The following is a 17,028-nucleotide window of genomic DNA, read 5'->3' on the forward strand; positions in this document are numbered from 1 at the left end:
TGAATATTTATATTTAGTGGACATCATATGTTTTCAGTGGTAGCCTAGTCAGTTCAATCTCACTAGTTATGAAAAATCTGATCAGAATTTGCACTCATAAGGAAAGGGAGGTTTCTTGTATTCATTGAAGGGACCTATTGTGTAATTATCTGTTTATTAAACCTCGGAAAAAAACTAAATCATCTCTAATATCTTTCGAATAATGTCTTCCCACTAAAACAGTATAAATATTAAGATTCACACCCTGGTGTCTTCATGCAGTGCCAAGATAGAAAGAGATCAGTATTTGTCACTGCCCATCAATATGGAAGGGTTAAAAGGTGATTATCAAAATATTTGACATACATAATTCTAAAGGGAAAAAAGGTTATATGCAAATTGTGATTGGAAACATTACAACTTGGGTTCTAAGGTCACCTCGCTCTGACCTATCTCCTCTTCCCCATCTGTGCAGCTACAGCTGAGTGCGAGACGTGCTTTTTCTACCTCTCCCGCTCTTCCCTGGTCTGTCGAGATCAATGCTTGTGTATTTTCTGTGTGGCATTGCAGTTTTTTTAATTATGAGTTGTTGGTATGTCTTATGTAGCCTGGTATAACAATGTGCAAGAGGCGGCGGCCTCAGATTCGGAGGAGACCAGGGCTGTAAGCAAAAAGGAAAGGCTTGTCAAGGGTGTGATTACTTTATCTCTGCTCTGGTTGTCAATAAAATGCTGGAATTTGATGGAATCACTGTGTCATTTTATTACTAAAAGTAACAGGGATCAGCCATCATTATTTCCCACTTCATTGGAGTGGATAGATCAGCACACACATGGAAAGAGCTATTAGGCGTGCTGTGCTCTGGCCGCTGTTTACTTCAGGACGGTGTAGATCAGACTAGTTAAACTGGATCCAGTCCTTATGAGTCAATCAGAGTTAAAGTGAAGCGCTGATATTCGAAGATTAAAATTTTTGCCAGAGAGAGAGGAGTTGTTGTTGAGCAATCCAAGCTCAGCACTTCAAAAACATTTGACATCAGAAATGTGGGAATTATGAACAGACACCCTGAACTACTTGAGACTATTTAAATGTATTGTACATAAAAACAAAATTCCAAAGTGAAGGAAAATTATTAGAGGTTATGAGAACATTTCATAAATTTTTGTAAACAAATGCAACATTGCATTATATCTGTGGATGTGATATGCTTGGTTATTCTGAAGGATAACTTCTGTGCCACGTCTGCCGACAGATTCACCATAAACCAAAGTGCACATATTTAGACATTAAATAAAATATGTTTAAAATGAACTTTATTCATCTAAAAAGAGACAAGATAAGGTCACTTACATATTTCAAAAGTCGGTTATAAGATAAAATAACAGATTATGGTGCTGAACATGAACAAGCAGACCTGGAACAATTTTAAACTCACTGATTAACTTTGTCAAAAAACGACTGCTGTGAGTTGGTCTGTGTACTTTTACTTCCTGTGCCACACAGGTATGGATGTCTGTCTGGGAGCCACGCCATCACTGCAGGGGATGAAGTAGGAACTGGTCTTCTGACACTCAGGAGTGAGCTTCAGACACACGAAGCAGAACTCCACCTGGCAGCGAGGACAGAGGATGTTCTTGCAGCCCGTCTTGTCGTGCTCCACCTTATGTCCACAGGTGGGACAGGCCCGGATGGAGGGACAGGCATCGACCCCCTGCACCTGAGGGAGAGAGGTGGTCTTGCAGGTACTGAGGAGTTCCAGGTCATGGTTGATGCAGCCGTCATTGCTGCAGCGATCAGAGCGGGGAGCTGGACCTTTCCAAGGCTTCAAGCACTGCCAGCAGAACTGGATCTGTGTCTTCTGATCTGCAGCGCACACTAGGCACTTTACACAGAGGTTAGTCAGGTCCTCTCTCTCAATGAAGGACTTACAGCCAGGACACTGTTAGACAAGAGAATAGAAAATATGCTAGCGTATGGCTATAATCTGCAAAACACTATTAGATGAATTAATCTGCAATTAGCAGGATGCTTACAGTTTTAAAATCACAGTACTCTGTAGCTGCCAGACGCGCAATGTTCTCTTCAAAGTGCTGCATTTCAGCTGTGGTCAGGACAGCCAGGAGGCGCACTTCCTGATAAGACCACAGAGCTCCACACTGTTGCAGGGTGCCATCCTTCAGGGCTGGGCACTTAAATTTATACTGGCCCTGAAAGGTTAAACGTAGAACAAACATATAAACGAACAGCTTAGGGAGGTTAAATAGCTGAGAAATAACATGAGCAACCTGGTGTTTCTTTTATAACCTTACACAGGAAAAAGAAAAAAACACCTTGATAACCATTACTAATATCAATCCATCAATACAATACAATAGTAGAAAAACAAGAGAATCAAGGGACCCATATTATTAACTTGGATTATATTGTTGTTATCAATATATATTTATATATATTGGGGGAAGGAGCCTGAGCTAGAGCGCGAGGTTGAGAGGTTCCGACTAGAGATAGTTGGACTCACCTCGACGCACCGCTCTGGCTCCGGAACCAGTCTCCTTGAGAGGGGCTGGGCATTCTTCCACTCTGGAGTTGCCCATGGTGAGAGGCGCCGAGCTGGGGTGGGCATACTTGTTGCCCCCCATCTCGGTGCCTGCACGTTGGGGTTTTCCCCGGTGAACGAGAGGGTGGCCTCCCTCCGCATTCATGTGGGGGTACTGGTTCTGACTGTTGTTTGCGCTTATGCGCCAAACAGCAGTTCAGATTACCCACCGTTTTTGGAGTCCTTGGAAGGGATACTGGAGAGTGCCCCTCCTGGGGACTCCCTCGTTTTGCTGGGGGACTTCAACGCTCACGTGGGCAATGACAGTGGGACCTGGAGGGGCGTGGTTGGGAGGAATGGCCCACCTGATCTGAACTCGAGTGGTGTTTTGTTGTTGGAGTTCTGTGCTCGTCATGGATTGTCCATCACAAACACCATGTTCAAGCATAAGGGTGTCCATATGTGCTCTTGGCACCAGGACACCCTAGGTCGCAGTTCAATGATCGACTTTGTTGTCGTTTCATCTGATCTGCGGCCGTATGTCTTGGACACTCGGGTGAAGAGAGGGGCGGAGCTCTCCACCAACCACTACCTGGTGGTGAGTTGGCTCCGATGGCGGGGGAGGAAGCCGGTCCGACCGGGCAGGCCCAAACGTATTGTGAGGGTTTGCTGGGAACGTCTGGCAGAGTCCCCCGCTAGACGGAGCTTTAACTCCCACCTCCGGGAGAACTTTAAACACGTCCCGAGGGAGGCGGGGGACATTGAGTCTGAATGGAACATGTTCCGTGCCTCTATTGTTAAGGCGGCTAGTCGGAGCTGTGGCCGCAAGGTTGTCGGTGCATGTCGCGGCGGCAACCCTCGAACCCGCTGGTGGACACCAGCGGTGAGGGAAGCCGTCAAGCTGAAGAAGGAGTCCTACCGGGCTTTTTTGGCCTGTGGGACTCCGGAAGCAGCTGATGTGTACCGGCAGTCGAAGCGGCAGGCGGCTCGGCTGGTCGGCGAGGCAAAAACTCGGGCGTGGGAAGAGTTCGGAGAGGCCATGGAGAAAGACTTCCATACGGCTTCGAAGCGATTCTGGTCCACTATCCGGCGTCTCAGGAGGGGGAAGCAGTGCAGTACGAACACTGTTAATAGTGGGGGTGGTGTGCTGCTGACCTCGACTCGGGACGTCGTGCGTCGGTGGGCAGAATACTTCGAAGACCTCCTTAATCCCACCAACACGTCTTCCATTGCGGAAGCAGAGCCTGATGACTCTGGGTCAGGTTCTCCCATCTCTGGTGCTGAGGTTGCCGAGGTTGTTAAAAAGCTCCTCGGTGGCAAGGCCCCGGGGGTGGATGAGATTCGCCCTGAGTACCTTAAGGCTCTGGATGTTGTGGGGCTGTGTTGGTTAACGCGGCTCTGCAACATTGCGTGGACATCGGGGGCAGTTCCCCTGGATTGGCAGACTGGGGTGGTGGTCCCCCTATTTAAAAAGGGGGACCGGAGGGTGTGTTCCAACTACAGAGGGATCACACTCTTAAGCCTCCCTGGTAAGGTCTATTCAGGGGTTCTGGAAAGGAGGGTCCGTCGGATAGTCGAATCTCGGATTCAGGAAGAGCAGTGTGGTTTTCGTCCTGGCCGTGGAACACTGGACCAGCTCTATACCCTCAGCAGGATTCTGGAGGGGGCATGGGAGTTTGCCCAACCAGTCTACATGTGCTTTGTGGATCTGGAGAAGGCATTCGACCGTGTCCCCCGAGGGATCCTGTGGGGGGTACTCCGGGAGTATGGAGTACCGGACCCTTTAATAAGGGCTGTCAGGTCTCTGTACGACCGGTGTAGGAGTCTGGTCCGCATTGCCGGCTGTAAGTCGGACTCGTTTCCGGTGAGAGTTGGACTCCGCCAAGGTTGCCCTTTGTCACCGATTCTGTTCATAACTTTTATGGACAGAATTTCTAGGCGCAGCCAAGGTGTTGAGGGGATCCGTTTTGGTGGCCTTAGGATTGCGTCTCTGCTATTCGCGGATGACGTGGTCCTATTGGCTTCATCAGGGCGTGATCTACAGCTCTCACTGGAGCGGTTCGCAGCCAAGTGTGAAGCGGCCGGGATGAGGATGAGTGCCTCCAAATCCGAGACCATGGTCTTGAACCGGAAAAGGGTAGAGTGCCTTCTCCGGGTTGGGGAGGATGTCCTGCCCCTAGTGGAGGAGTTCAAGTATCTTGGGGTCTTGTTCACGAATGAGGGGAAGATGGAGCGAGAGATCGACAGGCGGATTGGTGCAGCGTCTGCTGTGAAGCGGGCGCTGTACCGATCCGTTGTGGTGAAGAGAGAGCTGAGCCAAAAGGCGAAGCTCTCGATTTATCGGTCGATCTACGTTCCTACCCTCATCTATAGTCACGAGCTTTGGGTCGTGACCGAAAGAACGAGATCCCGGATACAAGCGGCTGAAATGAGTTTTCTCTGTAGTGTGTCTGGGCTCTCCCTTAGAGATAAGGTGAGGAGCTCAGTCATCCGGGGAGGACTTAGAGTAGAGCCGCTGCTCCTCCACGTCAAGAGGGGCCAATTGAGGTGGCTCGGGCATTCACAGTGTAGCGATATTCGTGCCTTCTGTTTTAGCGCGCAGGAACCAATCCAAGCGCGCAGTGAAACAACTCTCAACGCTCAGAACCGGTCTGGCACGGTCTGAAAAACTCTTCTCAACCCACTGTCCTCGCGGTGAGTTCCAACACCAGCTGTGCGCTCTCTCGGCTGTTAAAGCCAATCACAGACAGAGTATGGCTTGCAAATACAGAGTATGGCTTGCAAATACTGCATTCAGATGAATTAAATCAAAATGCTGCAGCCTTTGGCAGAAATTACTAAACATCACCGAGGGATTGAAGAAAAACAAATAAAAAGTGTAATATTTTAGCCTAAAATATTTAGGCTAAAGTATATAGACTAAAATATTAGAGTTAGTAAGTGAGGTGTGAAAAAAAGACGAAATGTTTTTTTCTCTTTTCTTTCCAGCTTCTGGGAGGTGATGGAAAAGTTTATTCTGATCATAATCATCATGATTGTCATCATTATTTAAAGAGCACTTTAACACGAGGTAAAACAAAGTGCCAAACATCAGAAATACATCAAATAAGAGATAACAACCAATAAAATAGCAATAGGTCTAAATTGTGTATAATTAGCCTAAAAAGTAGATTGGATTATGGAATATGTTGACGTTTGTTAAATTCAGGTTATCTTTTTTATTATTATTTCAGTTAATGTCTCCTGTTGACGTGAGTTCAGTTTGACATTGGCATCTGTTTAGTTCAGTTTGTCTGCTGTTGAAAACAATTGTTTATGAATTTGCTCTAATGACAGCTCAATTTTAAAACTAAGCCCTCTGTCCGTGATGTTTCAGTAAAAGTAGCCTGTAAGATGGAAATATTTGGATGGATATCTTATGAATAGGCCCTGACTGGAAGGCAGAAGGCGAGCACAGTGGCATACGCAAACAGAGCAAACAACGAGTTCTCGACGTATTTTTCTTCTTTAGATAATGTATCACAAGATCATTTTAAGAGTAAGTTGATGGTATCAGATTGCCAGATACCATCCAGATACCGTCCAGATAGCGAGTCTGTGAATGCTGGCCAAACGATTTAGTCCGGCCCGGTGACCAAATGCATTATCAGTATTCAACGGATAATGCATTAGATACAGCCGATACTTTAATGTATCTAATGCTGATTATTCATTGAATCATTTGAATTTAAATATTTAAAATACTTTCACAGCAAAAATTATATGCGATTAATTTAGATTAATTAATTACAGAGTATGTAATTAATTAGATTAATTTTTTTAATCGATTGACAGCCCTAATATATATATATATATATATATATATATATATATATATATATATATATATATATATATATATATATATATATATGTATCAGAGTCATGATGTTTCCAGCGGTGAAAGTGCGAAGCAGGAGGCAAGGGGGAGAGCGGCTCCCAGATGAAGCCTTCATTCAGAATCTGTCATGGCTGCCCGCTGGATCAGAAAACAGATCTGCTATCCAGATGCAGTCTAAAACGCCACTTGGTCTGTTTATAAGTTTAGTTTTTATTAGTTCTTCTTTTTGTTTAACTACGTGCGCTGTGTTTCTGTAACCTGACGCCGCCAGATAGATTTGCTTCGCATATTCATCTGGAAACCTTCCGTTGAAGTAATTTTGGGAAGGGGGAAAATACTGGTTAGCTGATTGGCCTATGTTGGTGATAGACGGGCCAAATAAACCAATCAGATCAACAAAGCATATGACGTACTCATCAACATGCTTCGTCGTCGCTCGTAACAGAGCGACGACGAAAACACAACCACAAGCCAAGCTACTCTTGCTGCTGCAGGTAAAGGCTCTTTAGCTCAGCAAAGAATTACTCTGTAATTCCAATAAAACTTGCTCGATAGCCACGCTAACGCTAGTTTCATCGGCTGAAGCCGCCATGTTCTTTAGACTGAACTGTCGCGCGTCTCGTTGCGTCACACCTCAACCCGCCTCAAAGCCAACGCTGATTGGACGTTCGTTTGGTGAACGGCTCCAAATTTTCTTTAACGGAGAGTAGCCAGACTGATCTGCGAGTGAAACCTTGAAAGCTCGCGAGATCAGGATGGTCTCACGAGGCTAGTGTTTCTGTGCCTCAACGCTCTAACTGGTCTGCTCCTCTCCCCTCCCTTCCCTCGGAATGTAGTGTTTTTGTTAACGTTGTAATGTTTTTGTTAATGTTGTAATGTTTTTGTTAATGTTGTAGTGCTTTCGTTAATGTTGTAGTACTTTGCACCTCAGGGCCACCATAGTTCTCTGATAAAAAAAAAGCACACTGTTGGTTTTTGTTACTTGTATTCTAGTCTTTTCAATTGTATTATTTAATGCCCATATTGAACTGTTAACTAAATTTGCTGATTTAAATAAATGATGAGTATAGATAAGCAATATTGGGTTAAATGACTTTACACTTCCTACACTTTGTAGGACTGGAGTTGTTAATTGCAGGGGACACTGCATTTGCAAGACATGCTTGTCAGCTTTATAACATCAAATATGAGTTTATCAACAATGCTCTCTAAAGATAATATTTAAATTACTCATGGATAATATTTATTGATCACAGTTGAGACTGGATAAGCCTCGGAAGTGCCAAAAGTAATTTTGCTGTTTATGTAATTTTGGATGAAACAAAGAGTACTTCGGTACACCCTGGTGGCTGAAAATCTTTAATTTTTGACTGTGAGCCATGAGAATGACGTTCAGCTCCACACAAAATGTGTGATCTTGATTTATCCTGGAAGTTTGAATGAACCTCTGTGTCTGAACAAGAGTTGTTAGTCTAAACTTCAACAATAAAGTGAGAAAACAAAAGTAAATGTTAAAACGGCAGAGATGTCGGAAAGTACCGCCAAGTCCGTACCTGATCCAGCAGGCTGCGGCACCACGCAGTGAGAGACTGCGGGGTTACAGCATGGCCGCAGGACATCTCAGCTCGGAGACCATCATCTCCTTCGTCGGGCGCTAAACGAGCAGAAAACACAACAAAGACCCTCCGTCATTGATGAAAACCCCGTCTTTTTTAATAGCGAGATCTTAAAAAACAACAACATTCCCTCGGTTTTTTGGGGGGAAATAAGCAAAGTGACCACTACAGCCTCATCCCAGCTCGTACCCTACCCATCAACACCATCATAAACCCAGACCAAATGACGACAGCATAGGTTTCGCTCCTTACGCATCGGATCCAGATCATCGGGTCTGTTGACGAATTTCAGGGTCGTGTCTCTTCGGTCGTATCGTTTCTCGTCTTGACCCGGTTCACTCATTTTGGATCAGCTCGGATTCTCTGCGCTGCTCCCGTCAGAACAACTCGCTTCTGTGCGCAGCCGACAGACGACGGGCTCTGGAGTAGCCGCTACTGCGTCACTTGCAAAGCATGTTTACTTTCAGTTTCTTGCCCTTTTATTTTTTTGTACACTTTCATTTACAAGAAGTCACAAGCTTAAAGAAAACGCTTTATTAAGATACATGCTTTTCAATTATTGAGTTTTAGTGTCATCTATAGATAACTTCAAAAACAATAGTCAAATATTTTTGTCTCCTTCTCTCCCTTGGGTGAAACCAGACAAAATAATATATTACATTACTAACTTTTCATCAACAACGTTTTCTGGACGCAACCATCAGCTGACTTGCAAATATAGGCCTACACACCCGCATCACGTGATCTGGTAGCAAGCAGGGTGATTTCCTGCAACCTCATCCCTGCTTAATTAGCCATGCAAGAACACAACACTTATAAGGGTAGGCCTATATGAGTGTGCAGTTACGTTTAACATTTGGTTTGCTACTGCTGTTATAAACGCTTGACTAATGCGTGTTTCAATGTGAGGCGATAAAACCTCAGAGTTCACATTTGTATGGGGTCAAATGCTGACATAGTCACTTGTGCGCTCCACAAAAACAACATGACAGCAGTGGTGGTAGATATTGTCAAATCTAGGGGAATAAGATATACCGAACAGCTGGCAGAATAAGAACAGCGACAGCTCAACAGCTTTGGGAGAAACAGAAAATAGAAAGTAAAAAAAAATATTTGTGACCTGTCTGACGTCACATCCTTCGTGCGCTGTTTTGCTCGCATTTCGGAGCCAGCTGGAGAAACGGAGCGGCAGCCGGGAGCGCAGCAGACGGTTGGAAGATGGGGAAAATCTACCAGGTAGTGGTTCATGGACTGAGAGGGCAGAAGCTGATGCTCGACCTCTGCAACACCGAGGAGCAGATGAAGACGATGACGGTGGGACAGCTGAAGGAGAGGATCGCTGAGAAGCTCCCTGAGACCGCAGGTAAATGCTTGAACGTTCAAGAGACGCGAAAGACGGCCACCCGACTCAGGGTCAGAAATAATACTGGTTTGGTGAGGGGGTGCATAATATAATATCTGGTGTCTCTGGTTTACTTCTGTCTGCCAGTTTATGGCAAATAGCTATTTTCAACTTCACCCTGATCGACGGGAAAGGCTGTTAAGTGTGACAGATTCATGTTCGTTTTTGAGATTGAAACCAGACTTTTAATTAATGTATTTAATCCAGAGCTACACCTTTCAATTAAAAGCAGATATTTTGAGCAAACAACTTCTGCGAATCAAAATTGAAAGTAAATTATTCCAGTGACTCATTTCTTTCTGTGATCACGTGTCATAATTGTAGAGCAGTTTATTTTACTTTTCTGTAAATAATGATAATTTAAAAAACGCTTAAATGTGCAAAACGGGTTTTAAACCACGCATGCAAGAGGTGTGTGTGTGTGTGTGTGTGTGTGTGTGTGTGTGTGTGTGTGTGTGTGTGTGTGTGTGGGTGGGTGTGTGGGTGCGGCTGGTGTTGTGGGGGTAATTAATTTATTCAGGGGTTAATCATTGATCTAAGGAACAAATACCGCTCCAACTTTTTCAGGAATTAATTCTGACTATATAGCATGTTATTTGTTGACAATCTATTTCTAAATCTAATTTGCATCTTTGTGTGCTTTCTTCTTTGTGTTTTTTTTTCCCAGGAGAGGAAAACCTGCGGCTGATCTTCACAGACAAGATGTTGGAAGGAGACAAGTCTCTGCTGTCTGATTATGGAATCCAGCACATGTCCGTCATCCATCTGGTGATCAGGGTGCCTGGAGGAGGGAGTCCATAACTGGGACCATCTGGACCTTCTTCTTTACCTGCTGCTGATGATGAGTGCGAGGGATCCTGTTAACTCTTGACTCTTGTTTACAAATAAGAAAGCTTTAATGATTAATAAAAAAAACATAGATAATGTTTCATATGTGTGTTAAAATGTAACAAATAATGTTTCATATGTGTGATAAAATGTAATAACCCTCCTTTATTCAGCTGTTTTCAACCAAAGTTTCTGTTGTTACATAAAATAAAGCTATTTGAGGAAATAAAAATTCTTGTGCTAATATCAGGACCCTACACCAAACACTACTGTCTCCTGGGGAGTATTTGTTGCAAGATAACAATAAAAAAGTTAATATTTAGTGTTGATCAAAGAGTGTCACAAGCTAATTTACAGTTTTATGCTGAAAATATTGTGATGTTGTTAGATCTGTGCCTTCTTGTGTGCTATATGCGCTCCAGACATATTTTGATGCAGTTCAGAGGACTTTTTGACATTTTAAATCAGTTTCCAGTGCTAAGAAACAACACTTAAGTTGTGCTCCAACTCATATTTAAAACTTCATGGTTCAGCGATCGAGTGTACTGTGTGGATGCAAATCCTCAGATTAGTGGTTTAGGTGTTGTCTTTGGCTCTAAAAGCTAAAAAAGAGTGGTCTTTCTGGTCTTCATACAAAGTACGGGAATTTACCAAAATGTACGAGTTAGAGAATAAATTATAAATATTCTCTCACCCTTTATGGAATTATCTCCAAGATCAGCTGAATCTGAATGAACGTGTCTTTCCAAGTGATTTTAAACAAATCTTATATTTTCTTCTTGAGTATTGACACTGTTGACAAACTCAAGCACCTGGACGTCAATGTTCTCTCTGCTATACAAGTTTCTTTCTTCTAAGAATGAGGCAAATAAAGCTGCCCAACACTGATTACTGCGAGCCTTCTAAACTGAAACCTATCTTTTGCTGCCATTTTTCACGTAACTCAGTTTGTTCAAATGTCTAGAGGCTGAAATATCATCTGTGAGTCAAAGTTTTACATCAATTCAAAGAGGTCCCATTATTTGGTACTTTTTGTGTTTTTCTTATTCAAAGGCAAAATGTCCGACCGCCTGTGAATGCACCACCATCTAGAAGAGAAAGAGGAAAGCTGCAGAGGTTTTTTTTTTTTTTTTATACCGACGTGTTATAGAGCACAGAGAGCGTCTAAATCAAGTCGGAGTTTTTGTTTCCCGTAGATTTCTGCAACGAATGAATATCACAACGGGAGGTACGTTCAATGCTTTGTTTTTCCTTCACGGTTTTTGTTAACCCCATAGGGACCAATTTGACTGCTGTCTATTTCGTATAGCTGCCGATGAGCTGATCACCAGGAAGTAAAACACGGCAAGAATGAGCTGGTGGTCTTCTACAGGTAAGACCTCCCAAATATTCTGAGTAATATCAGAGAAAAGAACGCCAAACATTTTAATTAAGTAAGAGTAGTGTTACTTCAATCTAATAGGACTCAAGTACAAAACGTTAACAAAGAAATGACCTAAATAAAGGTAAAGATGTTTTTTATGAGGATATAACAAGTACTGATAGTAACTTTGATTGTAATGTCAGATTTATTATAAAGAAATCAAAAATGACATCATTAAATAATGTGCAATTGGTGGTATGTTCATATGGCAAAATTTAAAAAATTACCAAAAAAAACCAAAAAAAACAACAACTTTACAGACAAAACAAAAAAGTCTCACTTTTTCACAACATAAAGCAAATACAAAGATTCATGGTTTCAAAGGTTTGAGCTAATAAAATGTTGCATTTGTAATAACAAGTAAGCCTTCTCTTTGCAATATCAAGTCTTTTTTCAGTTGTGCCTCTACCGACTTCACTCTGTTCTTTCATTTCTTTTTGCAAAATAGTCTCAAGACTTTTGCAGCCTCTAGCAGGTCTTCTGCAACATGTATCTGTATTTATGTCCAGCTGTCTTCCCCTCAGGTCTGAGTCTGACCAGCTCCCCTGTTCTTAAGAAAAACATTACCACAGAATGATGCTGGCAACCAGAATTAGAGGATGAGTTGTCATAGAGTTAATTTTCCTCCACATAGCATTGTGAATGTAGACAGAGAGTTTAATTCAATAGTCATCTGACCAGAGTGTCTTCTTCCACATATTTACTGTTTCATACATGACTTGTGTGAAAAACTTCTTTTTATGCTAATGACTTTCAGTTTGCCGCACTTCTGCAGAGGCCAGATTAATGGAGTTTGTGACTAACAGACCCCTTCAAAATGTTGAAGGGGTCTACAACTATTTTAAACCCGTGTGAATGAATAGACCCCTTGCAACCACGTGACTCCGTTACCCAGAACCCCTTGCGTGGCGGCCATATTGGTTGGCACGCCATTTGACATCATTTACATTTTTTATCTAAATCTTCCAGAGGCTAAGTACCACGGCCTGGTCAACCATGGGGCAACGTGTTACCTGAACAGTGTGCTGCAGGTTCTGTTCATGACTGAAGAATTCAGAGAAGCTGTGAACAGGTTTGTTTTTAAAGGTTTGTGCGTTTAACTTTTAGCCAAGGTAACATCTTCAAGTGCTGGACATTTATTTGCATTTTGTTTGTGGTTTTCCAGTCCTGATGATAATCGTATTGATCGTCATCTTAAAGAATTGTTTGAGAAATTACCGAAACGGACAGCGTCTACACGTGACATATTGAAAGCCCTTGATGTCGACAACGGTACGGCATGAAACAGAGCAGTTTGATCCCTTTTTACTTTTTAGCAAATGTCTTTCAAATTATGATGATAATAGATGGCAACAAATTAAAAATACTAAACTGTATTTTATAGGTTCTGGCCTATTTTATAAGTCATTCATTTAAATCTTTTGAATTTCCTTCCTTCTTCCAGTGTATGAACAGAAAGACGCTGCAGAGTACTTTGAAAGAATCTTAAAGAAGACCAGTGAAAATGCAGCACAGGTACCGTTATTACTTACAAAGCATACACTGTAGAAGGCATAAAAGTAAATATAAAAGCATGCTGTTATATATATACACATGGTGTTTATTTGTGTGTTCAAGATCTTCCATGGACAGCTGACTCACAGGACCACCTGTTTAAAATGTCAGACAGAGACTAACAGTGAAGGGCCATTCTGGCATCTTCCTCTTGAACTGGGAGATTCCTGTGGCGGAAACTACAGCGTGGTGAGGATCTGATAAGCTGTGAAGTTCATATTTTACTGTTTCAAGGGGTCAATGTTCAATTAAATAGATACAATCTTTTTACACATAAACTACACTTAAAGGAGCAATAAGTAAGAAATGTACTGTAAAAATTAACAAAAATCATTCTTATTTCTCACCCTGGATTGAAGTAACACTCCCGATAAACAATTGATCCTCTCCATCAAAAATGTCTTTGTCACGTTGTGGAACTATTTCGGTTCAGAGTGTAAACCTGTGTTTACTTCCTGGTTCCTGAGCCATGAGAGCTCAAACAGCGACTGACAGTTAACAGATGAGTTTAACAGGAAATAAAACTAGTATTGATTTATCACAAAGTTTATTGTTCCATTCCTTATCACAGGGTGTCACTTTTAAACGTCTTTATAGCCTGAACAACTGAGCGAAGTACAGTACCTGTAATAACTTCTCCACTTTACCATCTAAACGCTAGGAATCCATGAAGCTCTCTTTTGGCTATTTGAGGTTGACCAATCACTGTTTCTATTTAGTTCACACATAATGTATGTTGAAATAGGACTTTTTTTTAACCCATAAAATAACAAACAAAAGTATTTACTCCTCTGGAACCTTTTAACGTGTGATTTTATGTGATAGACCAGTAAAAAAATAGTGCATAACTATGATGTGGAAAGGAAAATTCTATTTCATAATCACTATTTTGTTAAGAACAGGATTTGCAGAACCCGGTACTCAGCTAGACAAGCAGAGGTTTGGATAAAAGGCAACAGATGACAAATAGGTGGAAACAAAAACAGCATCAAGTCAAAAACAGGACGACAACGTCCAAAAATAAAAAATAGTCCCGAGCCGACAAATGGCAAACTTAAAGGTATACTATGCAACCGGGGTTGATTTTCCAGCGAGGCTCCCCCCAGAGGGCGAAAGTAAAAGTGTACTGTCGTAAAGATGCTCAGCTGTTCTGGTTTCTCTGTTAAGCCAGGCGCGGTTGTTTTGAGCTTAGCAGACAGGCGAACGCAACGAAAAGTGGAAAAAACGGCAGTACAAACAATGACTAACACAGTGAAAGTATGAACATCAAGCTTCCCGCAGCGCTATCTTGGCGAGGCGGCCGCCAAAAAAAATAAAATAAAATAATAATAATAATAACAATAAAAAAACTCGATATGCTTGCATGTTTATTTGACGTTAACACACGGTTCTTTGTTGCTTTCGCGCGTGCATATAGTGAATGGCAGGGCAAAAACACATGGAGTTCTCGCCATAAAGCAAGACCGACTCTCGCGGTCTCGCAGAGACTTCTGAGCCTGTGGGTGCAGGCCGAGAGCTCCTGCAATGCGGTACCGCGCACGTGACGTCACCGTCTCAAGAGCAACGCCCCTTTTGCCGCTTAGGTAGGACATACAGGAGAGAACGCATACAGGAGAGAACGCACGGATAACGGATATGACCGACTTTACAGCCGTTAAACTTTCCCAAGACGATGTTCCAGGCACACGGATTACTGGTCGAACTGTCGAAGAACACACCAACCTTCAGCTCAAACGATGGCTTGAGGTTCGAGGGCTTAAAAAGACTAGCCTTGTGAGACCATCCTGATCTCGCGAGCTTTCAAGGTTTCACTCGCAGATCAGTCTGGCTACTCTCCGTTAAAGAAAATTTGGAGCCGTTCACCAAACGAACGTCCAATCAGCGTTGGCTTTGAGGCGGGTTGAGGTGTGACGCAACGGGAAGCGCGTCAGTCCAGTCTAAAGAACATGGCGGCTTCAGCCGATGAAACTAGCGTTAGCGTGGCTATCGAGCAAGTTTTATCGGAATTACAGAGTATTTCTTTGCTGAGCTAACGAGCCTTTACCTGCAGCAGCAAGAGCAGCTTGGCTTGTGGTTGTGTTTTCGTCGTCGCTCTGTTACGTGCGACGACGAATCTGATTGGTTCATTTGGCCCGTCTATCACCAACATAGGCCAATCAGCTAACCAGTATTTTCGCCCCTTCCCAAAATTACTTTAATGGAAGGTTTCCAGATGGATATGCGGAGCAAATCTATCTGGCGGAGTCAGGTAATAAAAAGACTGGAAAACTGGCCGAGTTGATGAACGGTAAGCTTTGTTTTTTTTTTTTCCTGTGCGGCGGTCATGGCAGCGTCGGCCGTTTTTTTTTTTTGTTGTTGTTTGCAATCACCGTCCAGGAATGGGTATATGTTTAATGTTTGTCTCATTTGAAATGTTTTTGAGTAAGCTATCCTGGTAGCAGGGTATCATGTTAGCGCCTGCTACCATGATAGCCTATATGCTGTCATGGTAGCAGGCGCTACTTTATTAACATGTCGGCCACCAAAATACTCTTACCTTGACTTGATGTCACTGGAATTGGGTCAGGATGTTCTTCGGTTGGGCCCTTTCCCCCGACAAAATGCTTGCTACATATGTACTTGAATTTGGTAACTTTTTCCGGGTTGAACTGTTGTGTAGGCCGACCGCCCCGGTGTTCCAAGCGTACACATTTCTCCTTGGCAGTCTTGAAGAAAACATCCTTCATATGCGGCCGATCAGCGTAACTCGAGTCGCTGTTGCACGTTCCATAGCAACAATGTTTAAAAACCATGGTCTTAGATTTGGAAAAAGCAGTCGTTTACCGAGTAAAACCAAGGCTAACGCACGTATCTTTTACAGCAAAACAACGGCGGCTTTCCGGAGTTTGCCCCACTGCGTACCACGTGATGTGACGTCATCGTGACGTTGTGTTTCTAAAAATAGCTCGCGCGCGGTACCCCATTGCAAGTACGGTATTTCCCCCACAGACCACCAGGGCGGCCGAGAAAACCTTTGTTCGACCTGAAATGACTCATTTAATCATCCAAAACGGTATGGAGCACATTAATTAACTGAAAAATGTTGCATAGTATGCCTTTAATCATCAAAACAGGGGACAGGCGAGCACTAATGCACAAAAAAAACAGATCCGGTGAGGCAACAAGGAGGCAGTCAGAACAGACAGGGGTCAGACAGGTAAACAAGTAAATCAGGGGTCAGGCTGGCTCAGAAATCCGGAGGCTAATTGTTTCTTTGAAAACAGTTAAAGTAGGTGCTCCCAGGTCTACATTTGAGTAAAAGTTGCCAGATATTTGTGTTTATAATATTATTAAAAAATAAAAAATCTGGTTGATAAAAGAAATATGTTTTGTATTGTATCTAACATTTCTATTACAGGAAGATTTCAGTTTATCTGGATTTTTTTTTAAAGGCCTCGTATCAATGCAAATCGTTTTATTATAGAGTTATTACTTATTGAATAACATGATAATTGCTTGTCTGAACATATAACTTGTTAAAGACAGCTTAAAATCTTTTTAAACTGATAAGTGCTTTTTAAAAAAAAAAAAAAAATCCTAAGGAGTAAATATAATAAATTTTTTTAGGAATATGGCATCAAGACGTTTTTCACACCAACAACGTTTGAGGGAGAAAACCAGATGTACTGTGAGGAATGTGATGCCAAAGTTGATGCCACCACAGTGAGTAAATATTTGGTGTTTTCAGGTGTTGATGAGAGAATTGAAAAATGCTAATTTTGCAATATTTTAGATTTCTTTATACTGTGTGGTATCTGTTGTGTTCTTCAG

The 17,028-nt window shown here is 42.6% G+C and overlaps 3 protein-coding genes across 3 annotated transcripts; 2 read left to right on the forward strand and 1 right to left on the reverse strand.

Annotated features, from left to right (window-relative positions):
* Positions 1 to 1,284: 1,284 nt before the first annotated feature.
* On the reverse strand, positions 1,285 to 8,442 carry LOC105916814 (probable E3 ubiquitin-protein ligase RNF144A-A). Its single transcript, XM_036146361.1, has 4 exons — positions 8,264 to 8,442; positions 7,949 to 8,049; positions 2,013 to 2,186; positions 1,285 to 1,918 (listed from the first exon to the last, which is right to left on the reverse strand). The coding sequence occupies exons 1-4, from the start codon at positions 8,352 to 8,354 to the stop codon at positions 1,463 to 1,465; spliced, it is 822 nt and encodes a 273-aa protein (XP_036002254.1). The 5' UTR covers positions 8,355 to 8,442; the 3' UTR covers positions 1,285 to 1,462.
* A 679-nt stretch (positions 8,443 to 9,121) lies between these two features.
* Positions 9,122 to 10,244, forward strand: LOC118565683 (polyubiquitin-like). The gene is made up of 2 exons (XM_036146363.1): positions 9,122 to 9,374; positions 10,081 to 10,244. Exons 1-2 carry the CDS (start codon positions 9,230 to 9,232, stop codon positions 10,212 to 10,214), a joined length of 279 nt encoding a protein of 92 aa, XP_036002256.1. The 5' UTR covers positions 9,122 to 9,229; the 3' UTR covers positions 10,215 to 10,244.
* Positions 10,245 to 11,379: 1,135 nt separating this feature from the next.
* LOC118556152 (ubiquitin carboxyl-terminal hydrolase 47-like) lies at positions 11,380 to 16,974 on the forward strand. Its single transcript, XM_036147014.1, has 7 exons — positions 11,380 to 11,469; positions 11,551 to 11,613; positions 12,634 to 12,736; positions 12,830 to 12,936; positions 13,109 to 13,179; positions 13,282 to 13,407; positions 16,825 to 16,974. The coding sequence occupies exons 2-7, from the start codon at positions 11,592 to 11,594 to the stop codon at positions 16,972 to 16,974; spliced, it is 579 nt and encodes a 192-aa protein (XP_036002907.1). The 5' UTR covers positions 11,380 to 11,469; positions 11,551 to 11,591.
* The last annotated feature ends 54 nt before the right edge of the window (positions 16,975 to 17,028 follow it).

The sequence above is a fragment of the Fundulus heteroclitus genome, chromosome 14, assembly GCF_011125445.2.
Source record: "Fundulus heteroclitus isolate FHET01 chromosome 14, MU-UCD_Fhet_4.1, whole genome shotgun sequence".
Lineage (NCBI taxonomy): Eukaryota > Metazoa > Chordata > Actinopteri > Cyprinodontiformes > Fundulidae > Fundulus > Fundulus heteroclitus.

What these genes read in the sequence shown, in the direction of transcription:
- LOC105916814 (XM_036146361.1), bottom strand. Translation starts at nt 8,354, where the DNA reads ATGAGTGAACCGGGTCAAGACGAGAAACGATACGACCGAAGAGACACG. An exon ending in GCCGCAGCCTGCTGGATCAG is followed by an intron (nt 2,187 to 7,948) that starts GTACGGACTTGG and finishes TTAACCTTTCAG; the next exon opens with GGCCAGTATAAATTTAAGTG. An exon ending in AGTACTGTGATTTTAAAACT is followed by an intron (nt 1,919 to 2,012) that starts GTAAGCATCCTG and finishes CTTGTCTAACAG; the next exon opens with TGTCCTGGCTGTAAGTCCTT.
- LOC118565683 (XM_036146363.1), top strand. Translation starts at nt 9,230, where the DNA reads ATGGGGAAAATCTACCAGGTAGTGGTTCATGGACTGAGAGGGCAGAAG. An exon ending in GAAGCTCCCTGAGACCGCAG is followed by an intron (nt 9,375 to 10,080) that starts GTAAATGCTTGA and finishes TTTTTTTCCCAG; the next exon opens with GAGAGGAAAACCTGCGGCTG.
- LOC118556152 (XM_036147014.1), top strand. Translation starts at nt 11,592, where the DNA reads ATGAGCTGGTGGTCTTCTACAG. An exon ending in GAGCTGGTGGTCTTCTACAG is followed by an intron (nt 11,614 to 12,633) that starts GTAAGACCTCCC and finishes TAAATCTTCCAG; the next exon opens with AGGCTAAGTACCACGGCCTG. An exon ending in TTCAGAGAAGCTGTGAACAG is followed by an intron (nt 12,737 to 12,829) that starts GTTTGTTTTTAA and finishes GTGGTTTTCCAG; the next exon opens with TCCTGATGATAATCGTATTG.